General features: G+C 42.4%; 1 protein-coding gene across 2 annotated transcripts in view; it reads right to left on the minus strand.

Moving 5' to 3' along the window:
* Window positions 1–20,380, minus strand: part of SGCG (sarcoglycan gamma) — a 384,547-nt gene that overhangs the window by 35,047 nt on the left and 329,120 nt on the right. For both annotated transcript variants that reach the window (XM_040340519.1, XM_040340520.1), the window contains exons 5-6: window positions 18,952–19,071; window positions 4,115–4,187 (exon numbers count right to left, since the gene is read on the minus strand). In XM_040340519.1, the coding sequence (XP_040196453.1) occupies window positions 4,115–4,187; window positions 18,952–19,071 (193 nt within the window). The remainder of the gene's footprint in view (window positions 1–4,114; window positions 4,188–18,951; window positions 19,072–20,380) is intronic.

The following is a 20,380-nucleotide window of genomic DNA, read 5'->3' on the forward strand; positions in this document are numbered from 1 at the left end:
TGATGTATTGCCTTTGAATTTTTTATATATTGTAAGTGCAATTTTAAAGGGGAGAGGTTTTAAATAAAACGTTTATACGGTATTACACTATTGTGGCTTTTTTTACCTCTGTAGCTGTGCACCAGTCGCTGGATGCCTTTATGTACCCTTTTGAATCTGAAGAAGTGGAGAGGCATTTTTGAGTTCATACAACACTGTACAGTATATACAGTACCTTTTGGTAAGAGCAATTACAACAGGGGTTTATTTAGACCCCGAATTGTGGTTCTGGTGGAAGAGGATGAGCATTTCAAGCTGTTGAGATCTCTTTTGCTTTTCTTTGAACACGGACTCTTGTCTCTACTGTTTCTTACCTGTTAATGATCTTTACCGTCTTCACTTCTTCAGATATAGGCCCGGATTCACAAAGCACTTACGCTGACGTATAACAAGTTATGCCGACGTAAGTGCAAATGTGCGCCGTCGTATCTGTGCGCAAGACCCACAAACAGAGATGCGCCTAAAACCAGGCTACACTCCGCCGACGTATCTTGCTTACGCAGAGTGGGCGCACATTTAGGCTGGGAGCATGGTGCCGCTCCCATTGATTAGTCATTCAAATATGCAAATGAGGGAAATACGTCGATTCACGAACCTGCGTGCGCCCAACGCAGGCTAAGAGAGGTGCGGGTAAGTTGTACGTCCAGCGTAAAGTTAAGCCCCATAAAGGAGGTGTAACCCAGCAGCAGACATGCAAAGGTCTGCACCAGGGAACACAAGCCGGCCAAGCCGGCGTATTTTACGTTGGCTGCGCTGCGTCGGCGTGGCGTACGGCGTTTGCGTTACGGCGGCGTAATGTGCGCCCAACTCTCTGTGAATCCGGGCCAAAACCAGCAAGAAAACTGCTTCTTGCCGATATTCCCGTTCGTGTGTACGAGGCATTCAGATTTCTCGTCTGGAAATCTGGCCAGAATCTCGACGAAAAAAAAAGAGGACCTGCTCTCTTTTTTCTCGTCGAGATTCTTGTCGGCCTGTTTCCCGACGAGAAACCTGAGAGTGTGTATACTTACCTGTCGCTGTGGAAACCCGCGCATGCTCGAAATGACTTTGACGCATGCGCGGTAGCTTCCATGGCATAGGTAGGGTGAAGCAAGATGGCGGTGACGGCATTGAATGTGACGAGCGCATGCTCGTCATAAGCGATGACGTCACCGTGTTCTTTCCTTTCAAGAGAACCGCGGTTCTTTTGAAATGAAAGTCAGTACACTCCGGCGGCAAGAGTTTCTTGTCAAGAATCTCGTCAGGGAAAACAACGTGTTTTTCCTGACGAGATTCTCGGACGTGTGTACGAGGCCTTAGAGACTTTCAGAGATGGGGAAAATTAGGTATAACAACTCTAGCTCAGCTATACAAGAACGGTATACTTAAATCCTTTTAAGATCTAATGGGAGAGTTTTCTCTACAATCTAATTGGTTTTATCAATTTCTTCAACTAAGACATTCTTTACATGCCCAATTCTGCCATTTTTATTTATTTTAATTTTTTTACTAGTAATGGCGGCGATCTGCGATTTTTATTGTGACCGTGACATTGTGGCGGACATATCGGACACTTTTGACACGTTTTTGGGACCATTCACATTTATACAGCGATTAGTGCTATAAAACTGCACTGATTACTGTGTAAATGTGACTGTCAGGGAAGGGGTTAACACTAGGGGGCGCTGAAGGGGTTAATATGTTCCCTATTGAGTGATTCTAACTGTAGGGGGAGGAGGACTCACAAGGGGAGGAGACCGATGTGTGTTCCTCTGTACTGGGAACACACATCGGTCTCCTCACCTCTCACAGGAGGTGGATCTGTGTGTTTACACACACAGATCCACACTCCTGCAGTGATCGCGGGCAATAGCGGGTGCCCGGCGGACATCGCGGCCGCCGGGCACGCGCACCGGGTCACACACACCGGGTCACGCACACCGGGTCACGAGAGGTTCCCCTCCTAGATGGCTGGGAAGAAAGGACGTAATATGACGTCCATCTGGAGGGAAGGAGGGTTCCTGCCGGCGTCATATTACTATGGCCCGGTAAGGAAGGGGTTAAAGAGGATGTAAACCCACCACTCACCCAGTATACACTAATGGCACAGTATTAATGTATATATACATGCAAGCCTCCTGCATGTATCACTACCTTACAAATGTCACCCATTCAGAAGTAGGAGCCCCGCAAAACTCTGGAATCAGTAGGTGGGTCTCTTTCCTGGAGCTCAGTGCCCACCTCTACACACTCCTATTCCTGAGTTTTGAGTAACATCCAGTCAAAACTCAGGAAAGGCACCACATGACTTCAGCATACCCAATCATGCTGAGGTGTGTAGCAACCAATCCTGGGAGAGCTGGAGAAGGGGGGGTAGGTGTGAAACTGGAATCGTAACTCTCTCTCTGCTCTCATGTTGTTCATGAAATAAAGAAATCAGGTGTCAGTCACAGCAGTGGGGGGAAGTGACAGCACAAACATTTCTGTGTATTGTTTTTTATCTTACTACAAAAAGACAAGAGGATTGCTCAGGGCTGGATTAACTGTTCGTGGCAAGACTGGGCACAGATGACTTGACATCCTCTACTGTACCAGGTAGAAGTCTTCATTTAAAAAAAAAAATCAGGTTTACATCCACTTTAAGCTTGTGCCAATGGCATCAGTTTGAGACATTCCCAGTCCAATAAAGTGGTTGTAAACCCATAGCTCCCAACTGTCTCTGATTTTGAGGGACTGTCTCGATTTGGAACAATGTCCATCTTTCCTCCTCATTTGTCCCTCATTTTGGTCTGATCTATACAGTTGTATAAAAACTTCACTTTTTATTTTTCAAAAAGTGTTTTCCATGTTTTCATCCAATTTCTAAATTGCAGCATTTGTAAATTTTAAAAGCCAATATAAAGGAATGAAAGCAAAGGGAGCTGTTTTAAGCCCCCCGAGCCCATGGGAATGCTTGCAGAGGGAAGTTTCCAGGCCCCCTCTTCTTCATCCCACACACCTGGGGATTTGTGGGAGTGGTACAGGCCCCAGGGGGGGGGCAGGTTTTATCCCCCCTCACACCTGTAAGGTAAGGGCTTTAGGTGAGGTAAGCTAGGGACCAATAAGGGACAGGTTTTAGGTCACAGGGTACAAGGAAACATTCTGGAAGGTGGGAAGCTTATTTAGGGCAGGTACAGCAAGCTGTGGTGACCATACTATCAGGTAACCCTTACCTGTGAACTCCCTCCCTTGTCACGGCCTAATTATTACGTGGTACCCCCTTTTGGTTTTGTGAATAAACAATAGGGGTCGGTTAAGAAAGAGTTAATATCCAACCTGAGTCGTGGTGGCTAGGTTGAGGACTGTTGGTGGTTTTAAGTTAATAAGTGATGTGTTGATTTGTTATACTGCAATGGTTATTTGATTAATAAATATTGATGAATAAATAAAATAAATATAATACCAGTAATAAAGGCCTGCAGCCAAGTTTAACGCACTTCATGCTTATGGAGTCATTATTTATTTATAGGTAACATTCTGCATACAGTCCCATAGTAGTGGTAAAAAAAAACACTTTTGGGTTTAACCTAATTTTCCTTGAAGGAAGCGTGCCGTTTGCTAATAGGTGTCCCTCGTTCCCATCTCAAAAAGTTGGGAGGTATGGTAAACCCCATTCATGAAATAGGAACTAAGCACATATATTTTTAATGTTAACTTATCTCTCTCCAAAGCTCTACGTGTGGTTTCTCTCTGGTGCTTTGTTCCTCTGCGATCAGCATGAATCACTTCTGACAAGTTCTCAGACAAGTTCTCAGACACATGAGATAACATAAGCTCAAGGTTTGTGTTGGCAAGGGAGATTACAGGCAGCTGGTCTATTCAGAATATACAGTAGCTCTGCATGTTATTTTGTTCCTCTGCCTGTGGAGGGGGGTGTGTGTCCTTTTCCTCCAATCAGCTCTCACACAGTATAAGTGCAGACTCCCCACCCACCCCTATGTTCTGCTGAAAGAGGAAGAAAGATTTCTAACATGATTTGCACTTTTCAAAGGGTGTAGAAAAGGTAAGACCGCAGATATACAAGTAAAGTATTACCAGTGTTACCCAACATCCATACCTGAGTTGCTTTGAGGAATCTGCTCTAACTAAAGGAGTTTCCACAGAGTGTTCAAACAAAGCACCTTCAGCCCCTGAAACAAAAAAAAATCATATATGGTTAACTTCAGGCATCATCGATCACATATCTGTATACTGTATCTTAGTTTTAACTTTAGAGTAGATGTGATTGGATTAGAAACTAGTGTAACTTGTTCCAGAATCAGAATCAATACAAAAAAAAGTTTAAAAAAAAACGGCCGTTTTTCCGGGAGCAGTGAATTTAATAATGCTTAAAGTGAAACAATAAAAGTGAAATATTCCTTTAAATTTCGCTATACCATCATCCCTTTCAGTGGAGGCTGCTGAGAGGTCATGGGGTATAGCAGGGGCAGCCTGAGGTGAGTAAGGAGGAACAGAATTGCGCCCCTTGATGTTCTTGCCAACGTGCTAAGTGGTGGGAGGTTAAATGCCTTGTCAAGCATGTGGTACCCAAATGGCTGGTGTTTTTGCCTCGCTTGATGTGCTTGAGACAAATTGCAACAGTGCGATCGGCTGCACATGTACTAAAAAAGGCACAGACATCTGAATCATGTAATGACTGTGCATTATCAATGCACAGAAATATACTGCGTTAAACGTGCATTAATGCACTGAAATATAAAACATTAAACTTGCAGTAACACACTAAAATATACTGCATTAAACGTGCACTAACGCACAGAAATATACTGCGTTAAATGGCATGTAATGCACCGAAATATACTGCGTTAAACGTGCACTAAAGCACATATATATACTGTGTTAAAAAGCATGTAATGCACTGAAATATACGGCGTTAAACTTGCAGTAACGCACTGAAATATACTGGCCCAGATTCAGGTAGAGCCGCGCAATATTTGCGTGGGCAAAGGGCAACGATTTTTGCTCTGCGCCCACGCAAATATTTCGATTTGCCCGCGATTCACGGAGCAGTAGCTCCGTAAATTGCGCGGGCGCTATGCTAATTTGCCCTGCGTAAGGGCGCCTAATGTAAATGATCCCGCCGTGGGCGAACAGCGCATGCTTCGTCGGGAAACTTTCCCGACGTGCATTGCGGCAAATGACGTCGCAAGGCTATACTTTAGCATTGGCTGCCCCTACTATGAGAAGGGGCAGCCTTACGCTAAAGCCGCCGTACGGAAACTCCATACCTGGCGTGCGCTGGGCCCGGGCAAGTTTTGTGAATCGGTGATAGTATGCTATTTGCATACTATACGCCGATCACAATGGCCGTGCCCCCTAGCGGCCAACGCAAGAATGCAGCAATGCAGCAAGAATGCAGCCTAAGATATGAAGGCATAAGGAGGCTTATGCCTGTCATATCCTAGGCTGCAGTCTGCGTAGCGATGTTCCTGAATCAGGGGCATTCGCTACGCGGGAGCAAAACAGCTATTGCGCCGCGCAACCTATGGTTGCGCGGGCGCAATAGCTTCTTGAATCTGGGCCACTGTGTTAAACGGTCACTATATTGACTGAACTATCACTAAATTCACACTAAAGTGACACTAAAGTAAACATGAATGGTCACTCACACTGACTGAACTATCACTAGATTCACACTAAACTGATATTCTACACTGACAATAGAATAAGAATAGCACACTATAGCACACTGTCTAGTAGCACTGAACCGAGCCCTGTTTTATCTCTCTTCATGCCAATATCACACTAAAAATGGCTGCTATTGAAAGAATACTTTTATAGTGTGGGGCAGGACTAAGAGCAATGAGCCATGATTGGATAGAGTCATCGGGCCAGATTCACAAAGGTTAGCGGATCTTTAGATCCGTGTAACCTATGTGAATTAAGATCTGCCCTCGCAAGTTTGTGAGGAAAGTGTCAAATTCACAACACACTTACCTCCAAACTTGCGACGGCGGATCCTAACTCCCCCAGCGGAATTCAAATTCCGCGGCTAGGGGAGTGTCATATTTAAATCAGGCGCGCTCCCGCGCCGATTTAAATACGCATGCGTCGTCCGGGGAATTTCCCGGCGTGCATTGCTCCCACTGACGTCAATAGGACGTTAGTGGTTGCGACGTGAGCGGGACTTGCGACGCGCGTGTTCGTGAATCGGCGTACGCAAACGACGTAGGAAATTTCAAAATCGACGCGGGAACGACGGCCATACTTAACAATACTTACCCCTGCTTTTAGAAAGGGTAAGTATACGACGGAAAACCGCTACGGAAACGACGTAAGAACACAGCGTCGGGTCCGCGTACGTTCGTGAATTTCGCGTATCTCGCTGATTTACATATTATTCAGTGTAAATCAGCGGGAACGCCCCCGGCGCCATTTTTAAATCAAAAAAAAGATCCGACAGTGTAACACAGTGTGACACTGTCGGATCTCAGCCCTATCTATGCGTAACTGATTCTATGAATCAGGTGCATAGATAGGACCAGAAAAAATCCGAGATACGATGGTGTATCTGAGATACTCCATCGTATCTCTTTTGTGAATCTGGCCCATCATGTCAGCTAACAGCACTCTTTTACTTTTATCTTTTAAATAGAAGTTAAAAAAAACGATGTTAGCTGACAAGGATAGTATCTCCTTTTTCATGTAGTGCTGTCCTGACTGTGAGAAATTGGGCAGTGCAGTTTTAAACCCAGTTTCTCACAGTCACTCCTTACTGACACCATTACTAAGGCCCCTTTCACACAGTGGGTCCAATCAAGTCTGGCTGTTAGTTTTTCACGCGGACCTGATGGGAAGGTCCATGCATTCCTATGGACGGGCAGATGTAAACAGACTCTATTTAACCACACCCCCTTCAAGCTGTGCCCAATATTTAGCTCAATATGTAGCTCAAACCACACCCATTTTCACAGCGGTGTGCTATGTGCGCCGCAATTTTTTTGAACATCAGCCATGGCCACAAAATTAATTCCCTGCCCCTAATTAACATACTACTCTACCTACCCTGGCTTTCTGCAAAAAAAAGTGTCCCTAAAGTAAACATTTTTGGGGAAATTCTGGCAACTATGCCCATTCTGCACCCATCATCTTTCTGTGTTTGTTTCTGCACCCATCGTCTTTCTGTGTTTGTTCTTATTTAATTACAGATTTCTTGAAGCATCTAGAGATGTATACACATGTTGCATGTCTCCACAACTGCAAGGCTCAGGAAATGTTCAAATATATATTTCTGAATGTCAGTAATAACATTTTTTTTATACTAGCAAACTTTTTTTTAGATTGACTGTCCCTTTAATGACAGGACAAGTCGTGACAAGCTCTTGTTACCGCTGTGCAGAACAGTTATTTTCTGTCTTTCAGTCTAGTCAAAGGTAATAACGTAACCCCATCATTACAGTTTTATGGAGATAAAACTGATGTGTTACTTGGAATCTCAGAAGCCCAGGCTATCAATTAAGTTCTTTAATTGGACCACAGGAGGTTTAGCATTTTTGGATGATTATTTTTCATGCCATGTTTGGGAAACACAATTCTGTTTTGCAAGAGCAAAGAAATTGAAGTTGAGGTATTTACATGGATTTAAATCTAGCACAGATCCTAAAGGAGTTATGAATTAGTACGAAGAATTAAATATTTTTTTACAGGTTACTCAGTTAAGTTTTCAGTGTATAGTGTTATAATAAAACTGTGTATTAATAACACGAGAGCAAAAGTTTAATGCAAAAACTGAATGATCTAAATCTAATATGAGATATACAGTCTATAGATATATATATATAATACTTTGATGCCGGCGTAGCGTATCTAATATACGCTACGCCGACGCAGCGCAGAGAGGCAAGCACAGAATTCACAAAGCACTTGCCTCCCAAACTGCGCTGGGTTTCCTCGGAGTAAGCCGGCGTAGGTGTAAGTGGGCGTGAGCCATGCTAATGAGGCGTGACCCCATGCAAATGCTGGGCCGAGTGCCAGACAAGTACTTAAAACGAACGACGCATGCGCCATCCCGTGGACGTATCCCAGTGCGCATGCACACAATCACGCCGAAACAACTGGCTAACATACGTCGAATCACTGCCTACGGTGTGAACGTAACCTACGCCCAACCCTATTCACGTACTACGTAAACAACGTAAAATACGACGGCTTGTGTTCCCTGGTCCATACCTTTGCATGGGTTGCGCCTCATAGATGGGGAATAACTTTACGTCGGACGTACGACTTACGCAAACCGCGTATATTATGCGCTCGGCGCAAGTACGTTCGGGAATCGGCGTATCTCCCTCATTTGCATATGTGCATAGAAAATCAATAGGAGCGTCAAATGCGCCCAGCGTAAATATGCGCCCACGATACGACGGCATAGGCAAGTTACGTCGGTCTTAGGAAGCCTATTTTTAGGTGTATCTCAGATTGTGGGCACGGCGCATAGATACGACGGCGCATAGTTACACTTAGGCCTCGTACACACCAGCGGATCTGTCTGATGAAAACGGTCCACGGACCGTTTTCATCTGACATGTCCGCTGACGGATTTTGGTCTGATGGCTGTACACACCATCAGACCAAAATCCCTGCGAAAAACAAACGCAGTGACGTGTCGCGACGTGGCCGCGACGATGACGCGGCGACGTGCGCGACCCTGGAAGGTCAATGCTTCCACGCATGCGTCGAAACACTTCGACGCATGCGAGGGATGGTGGCCCAGCGGACAGACGACCGAACATGTCCGACGGACAGGCTTCCAGCGGACATGTTTCTTAGCATGCTAAGAAACATTTGTCCGCTGGAAACCTGTCCGATCCGCCGGACATTTGTCCGGTCGGCCGTACACACGACCGAACATGTCTGCTGAAACTAGTCAGCGGACCAGTTTCAGCAGACATGTTCGGTCGTGTGTACGAGGCCTTACGCGGCGTATCTCAAAATACGTCGGCGTAAGTGCTTTGTGAATCCGGGCCTTTATCTTCAATACTGCTGAGCTGTTCCTCGTATTACTTCTTATGCACCACTGGATGTCCTCATTCTGATGATAATGATTGTTTAACCCACTATCTCCAGGCCAAGGCTCATGGATGCACCTCAACCTGTGACTGGACAGTGAAAGAAGAAGCAACACAGTGATGATCTCAAAACTCTGTCACTCTGCTTGTGTCTCCTATCAGCAAGCTCCATATCAACACATGAACTGGCTTCTTGTGCTGATTCATTCTTTCACACTGGAACCCAGCTGTACTGCAAGAGGCTGTTTCTAGGCCAAAGTCAGATACTTATACAGATTGCATTTAAAAAAAAGAATTTTGTATTTTATATAAAATCCTTTTCTTGCAGATCATCAAGGGATGCAGGATCAGCTAAATCTGGAACACCTTTACGAGGAATTGGATACTGGCAAACAAAAAAGTAATGGCCAGCTAATTATAAACCCTAAAATACTGCTACAGTTCTTAGAAAAGTAGTATTATGAGTAGGTGATAACACAGCGGCGTAGGACCCATGTCACTTGATGAGCTCCAAGAAAAAGATTCTATGGTGAATACAGAAATCCTTTTTTCCTTGTTACTCAAGGGACACAGGATCAGTTGAATCTAAATTTTAGGAGTTGGACATTCTGCGATTGATGTTCTAGCCAATGGAATCATAATGAGAAAAAAAAAGGTGTAAACGTCCTGTGTATTTCCTGTTTTTTGTGGAAAGTAGTGTGGTGGAATTCGCACATATGTGAACCATCAATGCGATTCCAGAACGATTTACATTGATGTCTATGGAGACTAAATTCTTATTTTGAGGACAATAGGCTTGTATAAGAATTTGTCAAAGCCATTAAGATATAGGGAAGCGAGAAGCAGCTTGTTCCCTCTGGAGACCCTCTGAAAGGATTGAGATTTAAACTGTCATAAGGAAAGCTGTAGCTGGGTGGTAAATGTCTACATCCAAACAATGGCTGGAAATCTCCTTAGGATGCATAAACATTGGCTACAGAGATGGAAGGTAGAAACCACATGTGACAGACCCAACCTGGACAGGAGCTTTTGGAGGGGACTGCAGGGTAGCCTCTTGCCTACTGACTATGGGCCCTGGCATTTGAGGGGGCTCTATTCTTGGGAGGTATGTGCCTGGGGGGCCCTTGGAGTGATTTTGCTTCGGATTTGGATCAATTTCCCCCCTGAAACACACAGATTCTAGGACCTCGATACAGATTTGGTGTCTCTGTGTCCAAACCAGCAATGACTGCTTTACCCCCCCCCCCCCTCCTAGACTCAGAGAGTCAGAATAAATGTTAATATAATCAGCTCAAATCAACCTGATGCTGGGGTCTCCTGCTATAATCTGTTTATTATGATATATTTCTCTTATGGTATATTTCCCCATTGTGTGCCTCCTATGTGTTAATTCCCATTGTTAATTGAGTCACCTATTGTTTATATGTTTGTCTGCTAGTATTGTGTCCACTTCAGCTCATTACCAATCTATTTAGGGATGTTAAATGTTAATTTGGATGACTGTTTATATTTATGTTAGCTGTTCATTAGATGTACTGCGATTACAGTTTACAGTTTGCATTGTTTAGGATAATGTGATAGACTTCTTACCTGATTTTGGGTGGTATATATTCTGTGTGAATTTACAATAAAGCCAGTTCCAGTTTGCACCTAAGCTAGTGTCATCTAGTTATTGGATACAATGCTCAGCTATAATACCTGGTTCCAGAGTGAATGAAGCACCCCAAGCGGGGTGCTAGGCGGTCCATCAGACTATCTTAGAAAGAAAAGAAAGGCCACCTTGTGAGTCAGATATAACTGGGGAATGTCTCTCATAAACTAGAAGGGCAGACTTTGAATAGCTGACAGAACCAAGTTAAAGTCTAAGCCTAAACTGTAATCCTCCTACATTGATCATTTTTGAATGGAGTGATGAACCTTTTAATCATCTGCCCATCCTCCATTCATAGAATGTTTTTCATTCATACAAGATGTACTTTTCTATGAATGGCAGGGCTGGGTGAAAAAGACAGTCATAGTCCAGGACTCTTGATGAGAGCCTGTCACTGCTCCCTCAGTTCTATTAGCCCTTGCCACACTGGAGGATTATGGTGACAGGACTGGTGAACATATTTGGAGAAGGATTTCAGCTATAGAACACATTCTACCGACTGTAAGTAATGTCCATTGTTACACAGTAAGTACACCAGTCCATCCAGTTCAACCCGAGTGTGCAATTGTGTGTGCACATACAGTATGTGTGTGCTTATGTCACTACCATTTTCCATATCCCTGTACATTGCGTTCGCAAAAAAAAAAAACTTTTTTTAATAATTTTTTTTTTGGTAAAGTTTTGCAATACAAACAAAAGCAAAGACAAGAACATTGAAAAATGTACATACAAAAAGAGTAAGCCTTGCACAACTACATAGAAAATGTCACCAGAGGACATACTCCGATCCTAGAAATATCCTGTATTCTAAGTGTTCAGTTTACATTCACGAACATTTGTTGGAATTGAACTACACTCCCTGCTGACTCTGGAAGTAAGTTCCATATCCTTTTTTTAACAAAACAAAGGTGCTTTATTGGAATTTTACAGGGTAAAATCCAGGATACAAATTGACATAATACAATGCTCAATGTATCGTACAGTAGGTAAATCAGACAAGTAGTTCCATATGCTTAGTGTTCTTAAGCGGTTTAGGATTGAACCGCTTCTTATCCAAATTTATTGTGTAGCCACATGTCTTCTTTAGAGCCCTTAGAATAACTAGTTGTTGCAGTCACCATTCAAAGATTTGTATGTTGCAATCATATATCTTCTTAGCTGCCTCTTCCCTAGGATAGAATACGTTTAATGTTTTTAGATGGTCATCATAATTGAGGTCCTCCAACCCCCTTATTAGCTTTGTTGCCTTTCTCTGGACTCTCACCAGTTCAAGCATATTTTCTGAGTATTGGTGACCAGAACTAAACAGCATACTCAAGATGTGGGGAACCAGAGTTTTGTGAAATGGTAGAATTATAATTTTATCTCTTGAGAAAATACTCTTTTCATATTATGCTAGTAGTCTGCTAGCCTTGCTTGCTTCAGATTGGCATTGCATGCTATTGCTAAATCTGTGATCTACTAGGATCCCTATCCTTGATTTCCCCTAACAAGTAACTTGCATGCATTCATTTAATTTTTTCAATATTAAACCTTATTTGGTAAATTTATCCTGGTAAAGTTGCTATAGCCTGTGGTGACGTTATCACTCTGTTTAGCTTTGTTTCATCAGCAAACATCAACAAACACCAGAAAACACTGAGACTGAACTATTTATTCTAACCTCTATATAGTTTATGAACAAAATTGGTCTCGGGACAAAGTCCTGGGGCTTTCTGCTTAAAAAGATAATTCAGAAAATATGCCATTAATCACCACCCTCTGGACATGTGCCTGCAATCAGTTTTCTATCCAGGTACATACAATATCATCAATGCCAAAAGACCTTAATTTGTAAATTAAGTGTTTATGGCGCATCAAATGCCTTCATACAGTACCCTACAGACCCTACTCTATCCAAATTACAGCTTACCAAATTACAGGGAAATGGTTGGTCTGGCAAGAACGGTCTTTCATAAATTCATGTTGGTTACTGTATCTGTGCTTTCTGCTCTCTCAGCCCCCTCTGTTACTGGCAGACCATGCTACTTTAGGCTGTGTGTGGCTCATTTAATCCTTTCACTGCCCAGAGATAGAGCCAGAGTAAGCAGTGTGGCCAACAGGTCACATGTTGGTGAATGTGTGGCACACCAGGTCTCTGCAAGAGGCCAGAAGGACCCACGACAGAAGCCCTCCAGCTGAACATCTGCTATATGCAGTGAGTGGGGGTGCTTATTCTTTTCAGGTTGCAAGTTTTTTAGCTGAAAGGGATACTGTTGAGTAGGTCAGTCAGTCCTGGTGGTGTTCAGGAGTGGAATCCGTTACTCCTGATAATGGGGTGGGGGACTCCTTGTAGCATGCATTCAGGTACCATCCTTCCTCCTGTGGGCAGTACTTATTTTATGTCTGTGCAGGGTTCTGTGACATTGGTTGAGCAAAGCTCTGGAGCTGGACCACAGATAGGGGGCCTAGTACACAGGGGGCCCGGACAGCAGGAGGATCAGTAGATAACAATGCCCTCTGTGTCTCTCACCCAGTAACTGAAAGCCGGTTTCTCCCCCTCTCCCTCCCGCTGGCTTTTAGTTGCTGAGTGAGAGACACAGAGGGCCCAGGCTGAGCTCCTTCCCCTGCCCCGCCCACACTAATGGGAGGGATTTGTGGGATTTGTGCTGGAAGGGGGTATTTGGGGGGAGAAGATTTGTGCTAGGATAGAAAGTTTGAGAAGAGAGATGATGTGTGCTAGGCAGGTGATTTTTTGGGGTCAGGGAGATTTGTGCTAAGAGGGGGGTTCGGGTTGGATTTGATCTGGGGGGTCCTGTGATTCCTAACAGCGGCCCTATTCTTAAGTGAAATTGAGCAAACAGAACTTCCTTGATAGAGGCTACCATTAGACCCCACATTCTCATTCAAAAGCTAAGAGTAAGATAGTTCCTAAACTGTGAGTTCTGAATTTGGGATACAGACTTAAAGGATGGGCCACAAACTGACTGCAGGTAGCACTGTTGCACTGGAAAAATGGGGATATGCAAGTAAATATCATTGATGTCCACAGAGGCCAGAAAGTATCCGTGAAGAACGGAAGCTATGACGGGCCTTTTTGGATTCTATGCAATATTTTTGCATTCAAGTGAAGACATTGAGCACTTTGAGATCCAGCATAGGGCTAATACCCTCTTTGGCCTTGGGAACGGTGAGTAGTTTTGAGTAGAAGCCTAAAGAAACCCTGGCAATAATTCTTTGAACTAATTTGACAGCTGTGCAGGAGCAGTGCATACCCTGAATGCAGACCGTGTGATTTCAGGGCCAAGCAGCTGCTCATGTACAGCTGTCAAATTTTGTCATGCAGCAGTGTCTCTGCAGCCAATGCATCTGCATCCACTTGCATAGGCTGCTGGCACACAGCTTGGGTAGGATGCAGATGCCAAAACAAATGCCTCTTTGCAAAGTATGGGTGCTAGTGCTCGGCTGAATGAAGTCAAACTTATCCAAGAAGGAATAGTGAAATTCCTCATCAAGCACAGCTGTGCAAAGTCTGCTGCAGGAATGTCGAAGAAAGACTATGGATATTTTGTCCATAACTAACAAAAACATAGAAAATTCCTTTCTTCAGAAAGCAGAGGAGGAAGCCACACCTGACGAAGCAGGCGAAGACTCAAACATGGTGCACCATGATCAAGTCAGGCTGTGCTCCAGACATACTATAATTGCAGACCTGGAAAGTACAGTAGAGGTTAACTTTAGATATACAGCATGAAAATGCTACGCATATGTGTAAATACCAATTCATAAAAATAAAAAAAAAATGTAATTACAATTTTTATAAATTATATAGGACATCCTTATTGTCCTCATTACATAAACAACCCATGTTTCCTACTTAGTAATACGGCACAGTTGTTATTATTCTCTCTCAACGCAAGACAATCTGTTTGTCCTTTAGCAGACATTCTGTGTGGACTGTGTAGTGTGTTATTCAGTTGTTGTGCTGCGATGCTCAACATACTGCCTGATAAGCTCAGTCAATAGTCTATAGCTGGAGAATGTACAAATATGTATGTACAATGGCCTTTTGAAAATACGAAGCAGCAAGTAAAGATTATGCTAAAGTAACTGTTGATGGGTTAAAAATATTTTTTAAGCAGGACTACCCCACGCTCTTCTGATCTTCATTCTTAGGCTCCATGCACACTGAAGCTGATAAACTGCAGTTTATTGGTGTTTTGGGCTTTTTTTAAAAAGCCCATAAACTGAACTCTATGTTAGCCTATGTGCCCATGCACACATGGGCGTTTTTTTGGAGTTTATTGTTTTTTTTTCTGAACGCTGAAAAATGCTCAAAAACTCTGGCGCCAGAATTTTTGGTGTGTTTTTTTATCCATTGAAAAAAAAAAGCTAAAAAAAAATGCTACACTGAAAAACGCTAATAAACTCTTTTGCAAAAACGCTAAAAAACATTGAAAGGCTCCCTGCAAAGCTACTGGCGTTTTTTTATAGCTTTTTTTTAGCTTCAGTGTGCCCCGCTAGCGGACGAATAATGCCGCAAAATTGCCAGTAAAGTGCCGCTAAAAATAGTGGCGCTTTACCGCCGACGCACCCACAGCCCCAGTGTGAAAGGGGCCAAAAATGGAACGAAAATCTGATGATCAAAAAGCAGGACACGCGAGTAAAAAATCCCCTTCTTTTTCGGTCCCACTTTTTTAAGTTTACATTGAAAATAATGTAATTTCAAGTAATTTCTAATGCTTTTAAATCTCTAACTTTCAATAAAATAATATCTGATAATCCCATACCTCCCAATTTTTTGAGATGGGAACGAGGGACACATATTAGCAAACGTATGCAGGCATCCTTAAAGGAGAATTATACAAAAAAAAAAGAAGATTAGTTAAACCCACAAGTGCTTTTTTACCACTAATATTACTTATATTGACTTTTAAGTTTACAAATGCTGCAATTTAGTAATTGGATGAAAACATGGGAAACTTTTTGAAAGATAAAAAGTGCATTTTATATACAACTATATAGATCAGACCAAAATGAGGGACACATGAGGAGGAAAGAGGGACAGAGGGAATCAGGAACAGTCCCTCAAAATCAGGGACTGTTGGGAGCTATGGGTAATCCTGCCATGAAGATCCTTGTTCAGGTACTTCCAGTTACAACAAAACTCTGTACAGGTTCAAGGCAGAATGCTGGTATGCACCAGAGAGGTACACACTAGCATAACAAAAATACTCCCTGCTGCTACCCATTTACAATTTGCTACCTATTTACAATTTGCAAGAAAGGGGGTGAGGAAAGGGACAGATGTGAGTGGTTATTTTGGAGATGAGGAAGCCAAAGGGCATTTATCTTACTTTAACTAACAAATCAAGGTACTTGCAATGATGTTTGGGTGGTAAGGCTGAAAGGAGTTCATACCTGAGCCCCATCTGTATTCAAAAAAGCCAACAAAGTCTCAAAAAGACATGTGGGGGTCTATTTTAAGTGATCGCCAGTCTGTACAAGAGACATTTTCTGCAAATTACAGTTATTATAAAACAATTCATATCTAAAAAAAGCACAGCGCCCTTCCTACTGCTTTCTTTTTATACACAGCTTTTGTACACAGGTCAATCTACAGCACCAACGAGCAGTTCAGAATTTTTCTTCTTTAGGTAAAAAAACAAGTGCCAGTAACTGTGATTCTGACAAAGATTTCTACTAATGGCTCTGGCACATGAATGGGGTTTACAGAAAGTACGTATTTACCGGATTTTTCACACTGGTGCTTTTAATGCACTAAATGGGAACGCAGTTTATATTTTGTTTTCAAATGACTTCAAGATGTAGATAGAGTTCCATTAATTTTACAGAACAGCTCCAGTGTCCAGAAGAAGTAGCATTTAAATTATAAAGGATAGCAGTGAGAAAAATATGCTTTCTAAGTCAGTTAATGTTCATGAAGGCTTGATGACAGCTGGGCTTTACATATCAAGATGTACATTTTTAGAAATGTCTGCTATGCCCCAACAACTACCAATCAATATTGTGAATAGTTGGGGAGCAGAATTGGGATCTGAAATCCTGAATATGATTGGGTACTATGGAGTCATGCAGACATCTTTCATTTTAACTATTCATATACATTTGATTCATAAATGTATACAGGCATACCCCACTTTTAATGTACAGGCATACCCCACTTTTAAGTACACAATAGGGTTTATTTATTATTTATTTATTGTGTCCATTCACACACAGAGCCACGACTCAGCCCCACCTCCTCTCTCATCTCATTGGCTCACTGGCTGTGATTGACAGAGAGCTGAGGCTCTTGTGAACATCACTGGATTGCGATGGGGCTCAGGTAAGTTTTAGGGGGTACCTGAATAGAATGCATTAAGGTAAAAAAAACTTGAGCCTTTAGAACCACATTAAATGAGCTACCTTATATGAAATCCTAAATATTTTACAAGGGTGGGCATTACTTTATAGCAGTGTTTCTCAATTCCAGTCCTCAGGCCCCCTCAACAGGTCAGGTTTTCAGGATTTCCATTATTTTGCACAGGTGATTTGATCAGTTTCACTGCCTTAGTAATCACCACAGCCTTTTCATCTGAGGGAAATCCTGAAAACCTGACCTGTTGGGGGGGCCTGAGGACTGGAATTGAGAAACACTGCTTTATAGACACCCATAACAAGCCTGTTTTTTTAAATACCATATTAAACAACCTATTTAAAGCATGGGTTTATCTTAAAGCGGGGGTTCACCCGTACAGAACACTTTTTTTCCTTAGCTTCATGCTTGTTTTGTCTAGGGGAATCGGCTAGTTGTTTTAAAATATGAGCTGTACTTACCGTTTACGAGATGCATCTTCTCCGCCGCTTCCGGGTATGGGCTGCGGGACTGGGTGTTCCTATTTTGATTGACAGTCTTCCGAGAGGCTTCCGACGGTCGCATCCATCGCGTCACGATTTTCCGAAAGAAGCCGAACGTCGGTGCGCAGGCGCAGTATAGAGCCGCACCGACGTTCGGCTTCTTTCAGCTACTAGTGACGCGATGGATGCGACCGTCGAAAGCCTCTCGGAAGACTGTCAATCAAGAAGGAACGCCCGCTCCCGAAGATCCATACCCGGAAGCGACGGAGAAGATGCATTTCGAAAACGGTAAGTACAGCTCATATTTTAAAACAACTAGCCGATTCCCCTAGACAAAACGAGCAGGAATCTAAGGGGATTGTTTGAAAAAAATAGTTTTATGGTTGAACCCCCGCTTTAAGGAACATGTTAATTGTTACACCTATTTTTAGGGTGTAACATGTAACATGTTCTAGCACCTGCCCCTCTTGTGGGTGCAATACTTTGCAGACTCTATGAACAGGTTTAGAAAAAAGCTGCGCTGCAAATGTGAGAAAATATCAACATGACAGTCAAATATAAATAGGTGCTGCATGCACAAACCACTAGTGTAATCTGAAATAAACCAATGAATAGTGCAAAGTCCATATGAGTGGATGAATCGTAGAGAAAATCAAAAGAAGGCAGAAAATTCTCCAAATGGGTGAAAAGTATCCTGGCAGTATCCGGTGAATCTGTAAGACAGATGAAAGTGTCCTCCACCAGTATATCCTAGCTGCTTACCAGATAAATGAAAAAATCAAGCATGTAGCCAAGTAATGTGCATAGTGCTTTGATAAAAAAAGGTTTTCTCAAACCTCAAACTTATCATTTGAGTGGGTAGGGTTAGTCCGTGGACTAGAAAATGTTGCCATAAAAAGATGTATAATTTGCTCTTTATGTGTAATGCTCCTGTAGGCTAAAATGATTGATTGCAGAGGTATTTGGAGAAACCATAAATGTTGCTTCTTCTGGACAGATGGTATTGTGAGCACACAGCTATTAAATAGGCAGCAGCAGTTATGACTGGGTAACCTCAGCTTATGAACCTGTGGAGACCTCCAGTCTTTACAGTAAAGATCTAGACTGCAGCCATCCCTCTGAAATGGCCAATATGAAACAGTAGGCTTTACTTACGTGTGAATGTACATACAATAGGCTAATATATAAAAAGGGAAATTTTTTAGAACTGCCTGTAGCAAAGATAACATACATTTTCAAGGTGCATTTAAAAAACTGAATGCCACCACCATCTTCTTTTTTTTTATGTTCGAGATCCTGATAATTGTCTAAATGAGGCTGTTTATAAGGAGTTTTATGACCCCCCCCTTTCTGTTCGGCCTGACTTTAAATTCTCCACATATATTTCATTTTACACACCTGTAACTCTGAGTTTGTCGGTCCCAACTAAAACTTCTTTGTCATCCACAGAGAAGAGCATTTTTCCTTTGTCAGAGTTTATCAGGAACTGCTGAGCATGGGTTTGTACCACCTTAGGACCTGGAAAGAATAACACATAATGAATATATCATTAATGTAAATCATTGATCAAGGATATTTTTTCACTGCATTCAATCTGTTCTGCATCTCTAAATGAATTCACTAAAAAAACATTTCTATGTTGAAACTAAGTATTGTGATACAGACTAGTTTGAGAAAGCAGAGTGTCTGATAAAGAATATCTGTATGGTATAAAGATTCAGTTACCAAAAATTAAGATTTCATTTACAGTGGGTATAGAAAAGAACCAACCCCCTGCTTTAAAATAAACACTTTTTGTTGTTTTGCAGCCTGAATTCAAGACAGGCACCATTTTTTGTATCCAACTTTATTCACTCTTATAACATCTAAGTGAAAGCTATAGCATTAGCCTGTCAGAAAAAAAAGAATCACTGAGTGGTAAAAAGGATCACCCCCTCCTAAAATATACTTGTAAACTCACTCAGGTGTAATTAATCACCTTCTCAAAGCCATTTCATATTCAAACGTGATCAGCTGTGGTCATATTGATTAGCTCAGCATGAAAAGAGCTTTCCTGGAGCATTTCAGTCTCTGGTAGTGCAACTGAAGCAATCAATCAACTATGGGTGACAAGTCACTGTCAAAAAATCTTCAGTATAAAGATGTATACAGCCACAAGTCAGGAGACAAAAAAATCAAAGGCTTTAGCAATGCATAGAAGCACAGTGAAGTCTATTAAGATTTCAGGTACAGTGGGTATAGAAATAGGTTTATTTTCTAAATAGGTTCCCTTAAGCTAGTGCATTGTTGGTTCACTTACCTTTTCCTTCGATTCTGAGGCCACATGGAAAGAGGTGCTATGGTCAGATCAGACTAAGGCCCCTTTTACACCGGGGTGGGAGATGCGGTGGCGGTAAAGCACCGTTATTTTTAGTGGCGCTTTACTGTCGGAATTGCAGCGGTATTCGGCCACTAGTGGTGCAGTTTTACCCCCTGCCAGTGGCCGAAAATGGGTCAATACCACCCACAATGCGCCTCTGAAAAGTCTAGATGTGCAAAGTTAGTAGAGACACATCACAACAGACTAAAGGCTGTATTTCAAGCAAAAGGTGGTCCAACAAAATACTGACATTAGGAGGTGATCCTACTTTCTAACGCATTGATTCTGTTTTTGACTTATTTTAAAGTCTTTTTGACATGTCGGTGTTATAAGTTGCACTGACTAAATACAGCTGGATAAAAAAAAATTGTGTCTGTCTTCATCTCAGGCTGCAAAGCAACAACATGTGATTATTTTGATGGGGTGATTCTTTTCTATTCCCACTGTATGTGTCAACAGAGGTTAGCG

This window comes from Rana temporaria, chromosome 2 (assembly GCF_905171775.1).
Source record: "Rana temporaria chromosome 2, aRanTem1.1, whole genome shotgun sequence".
NCBI classification, from domain to species: Eukaryota; Metazoa; Chordata; class Amphibia; order Anura; family Ranidae; genus Rana; species Rana temporaria.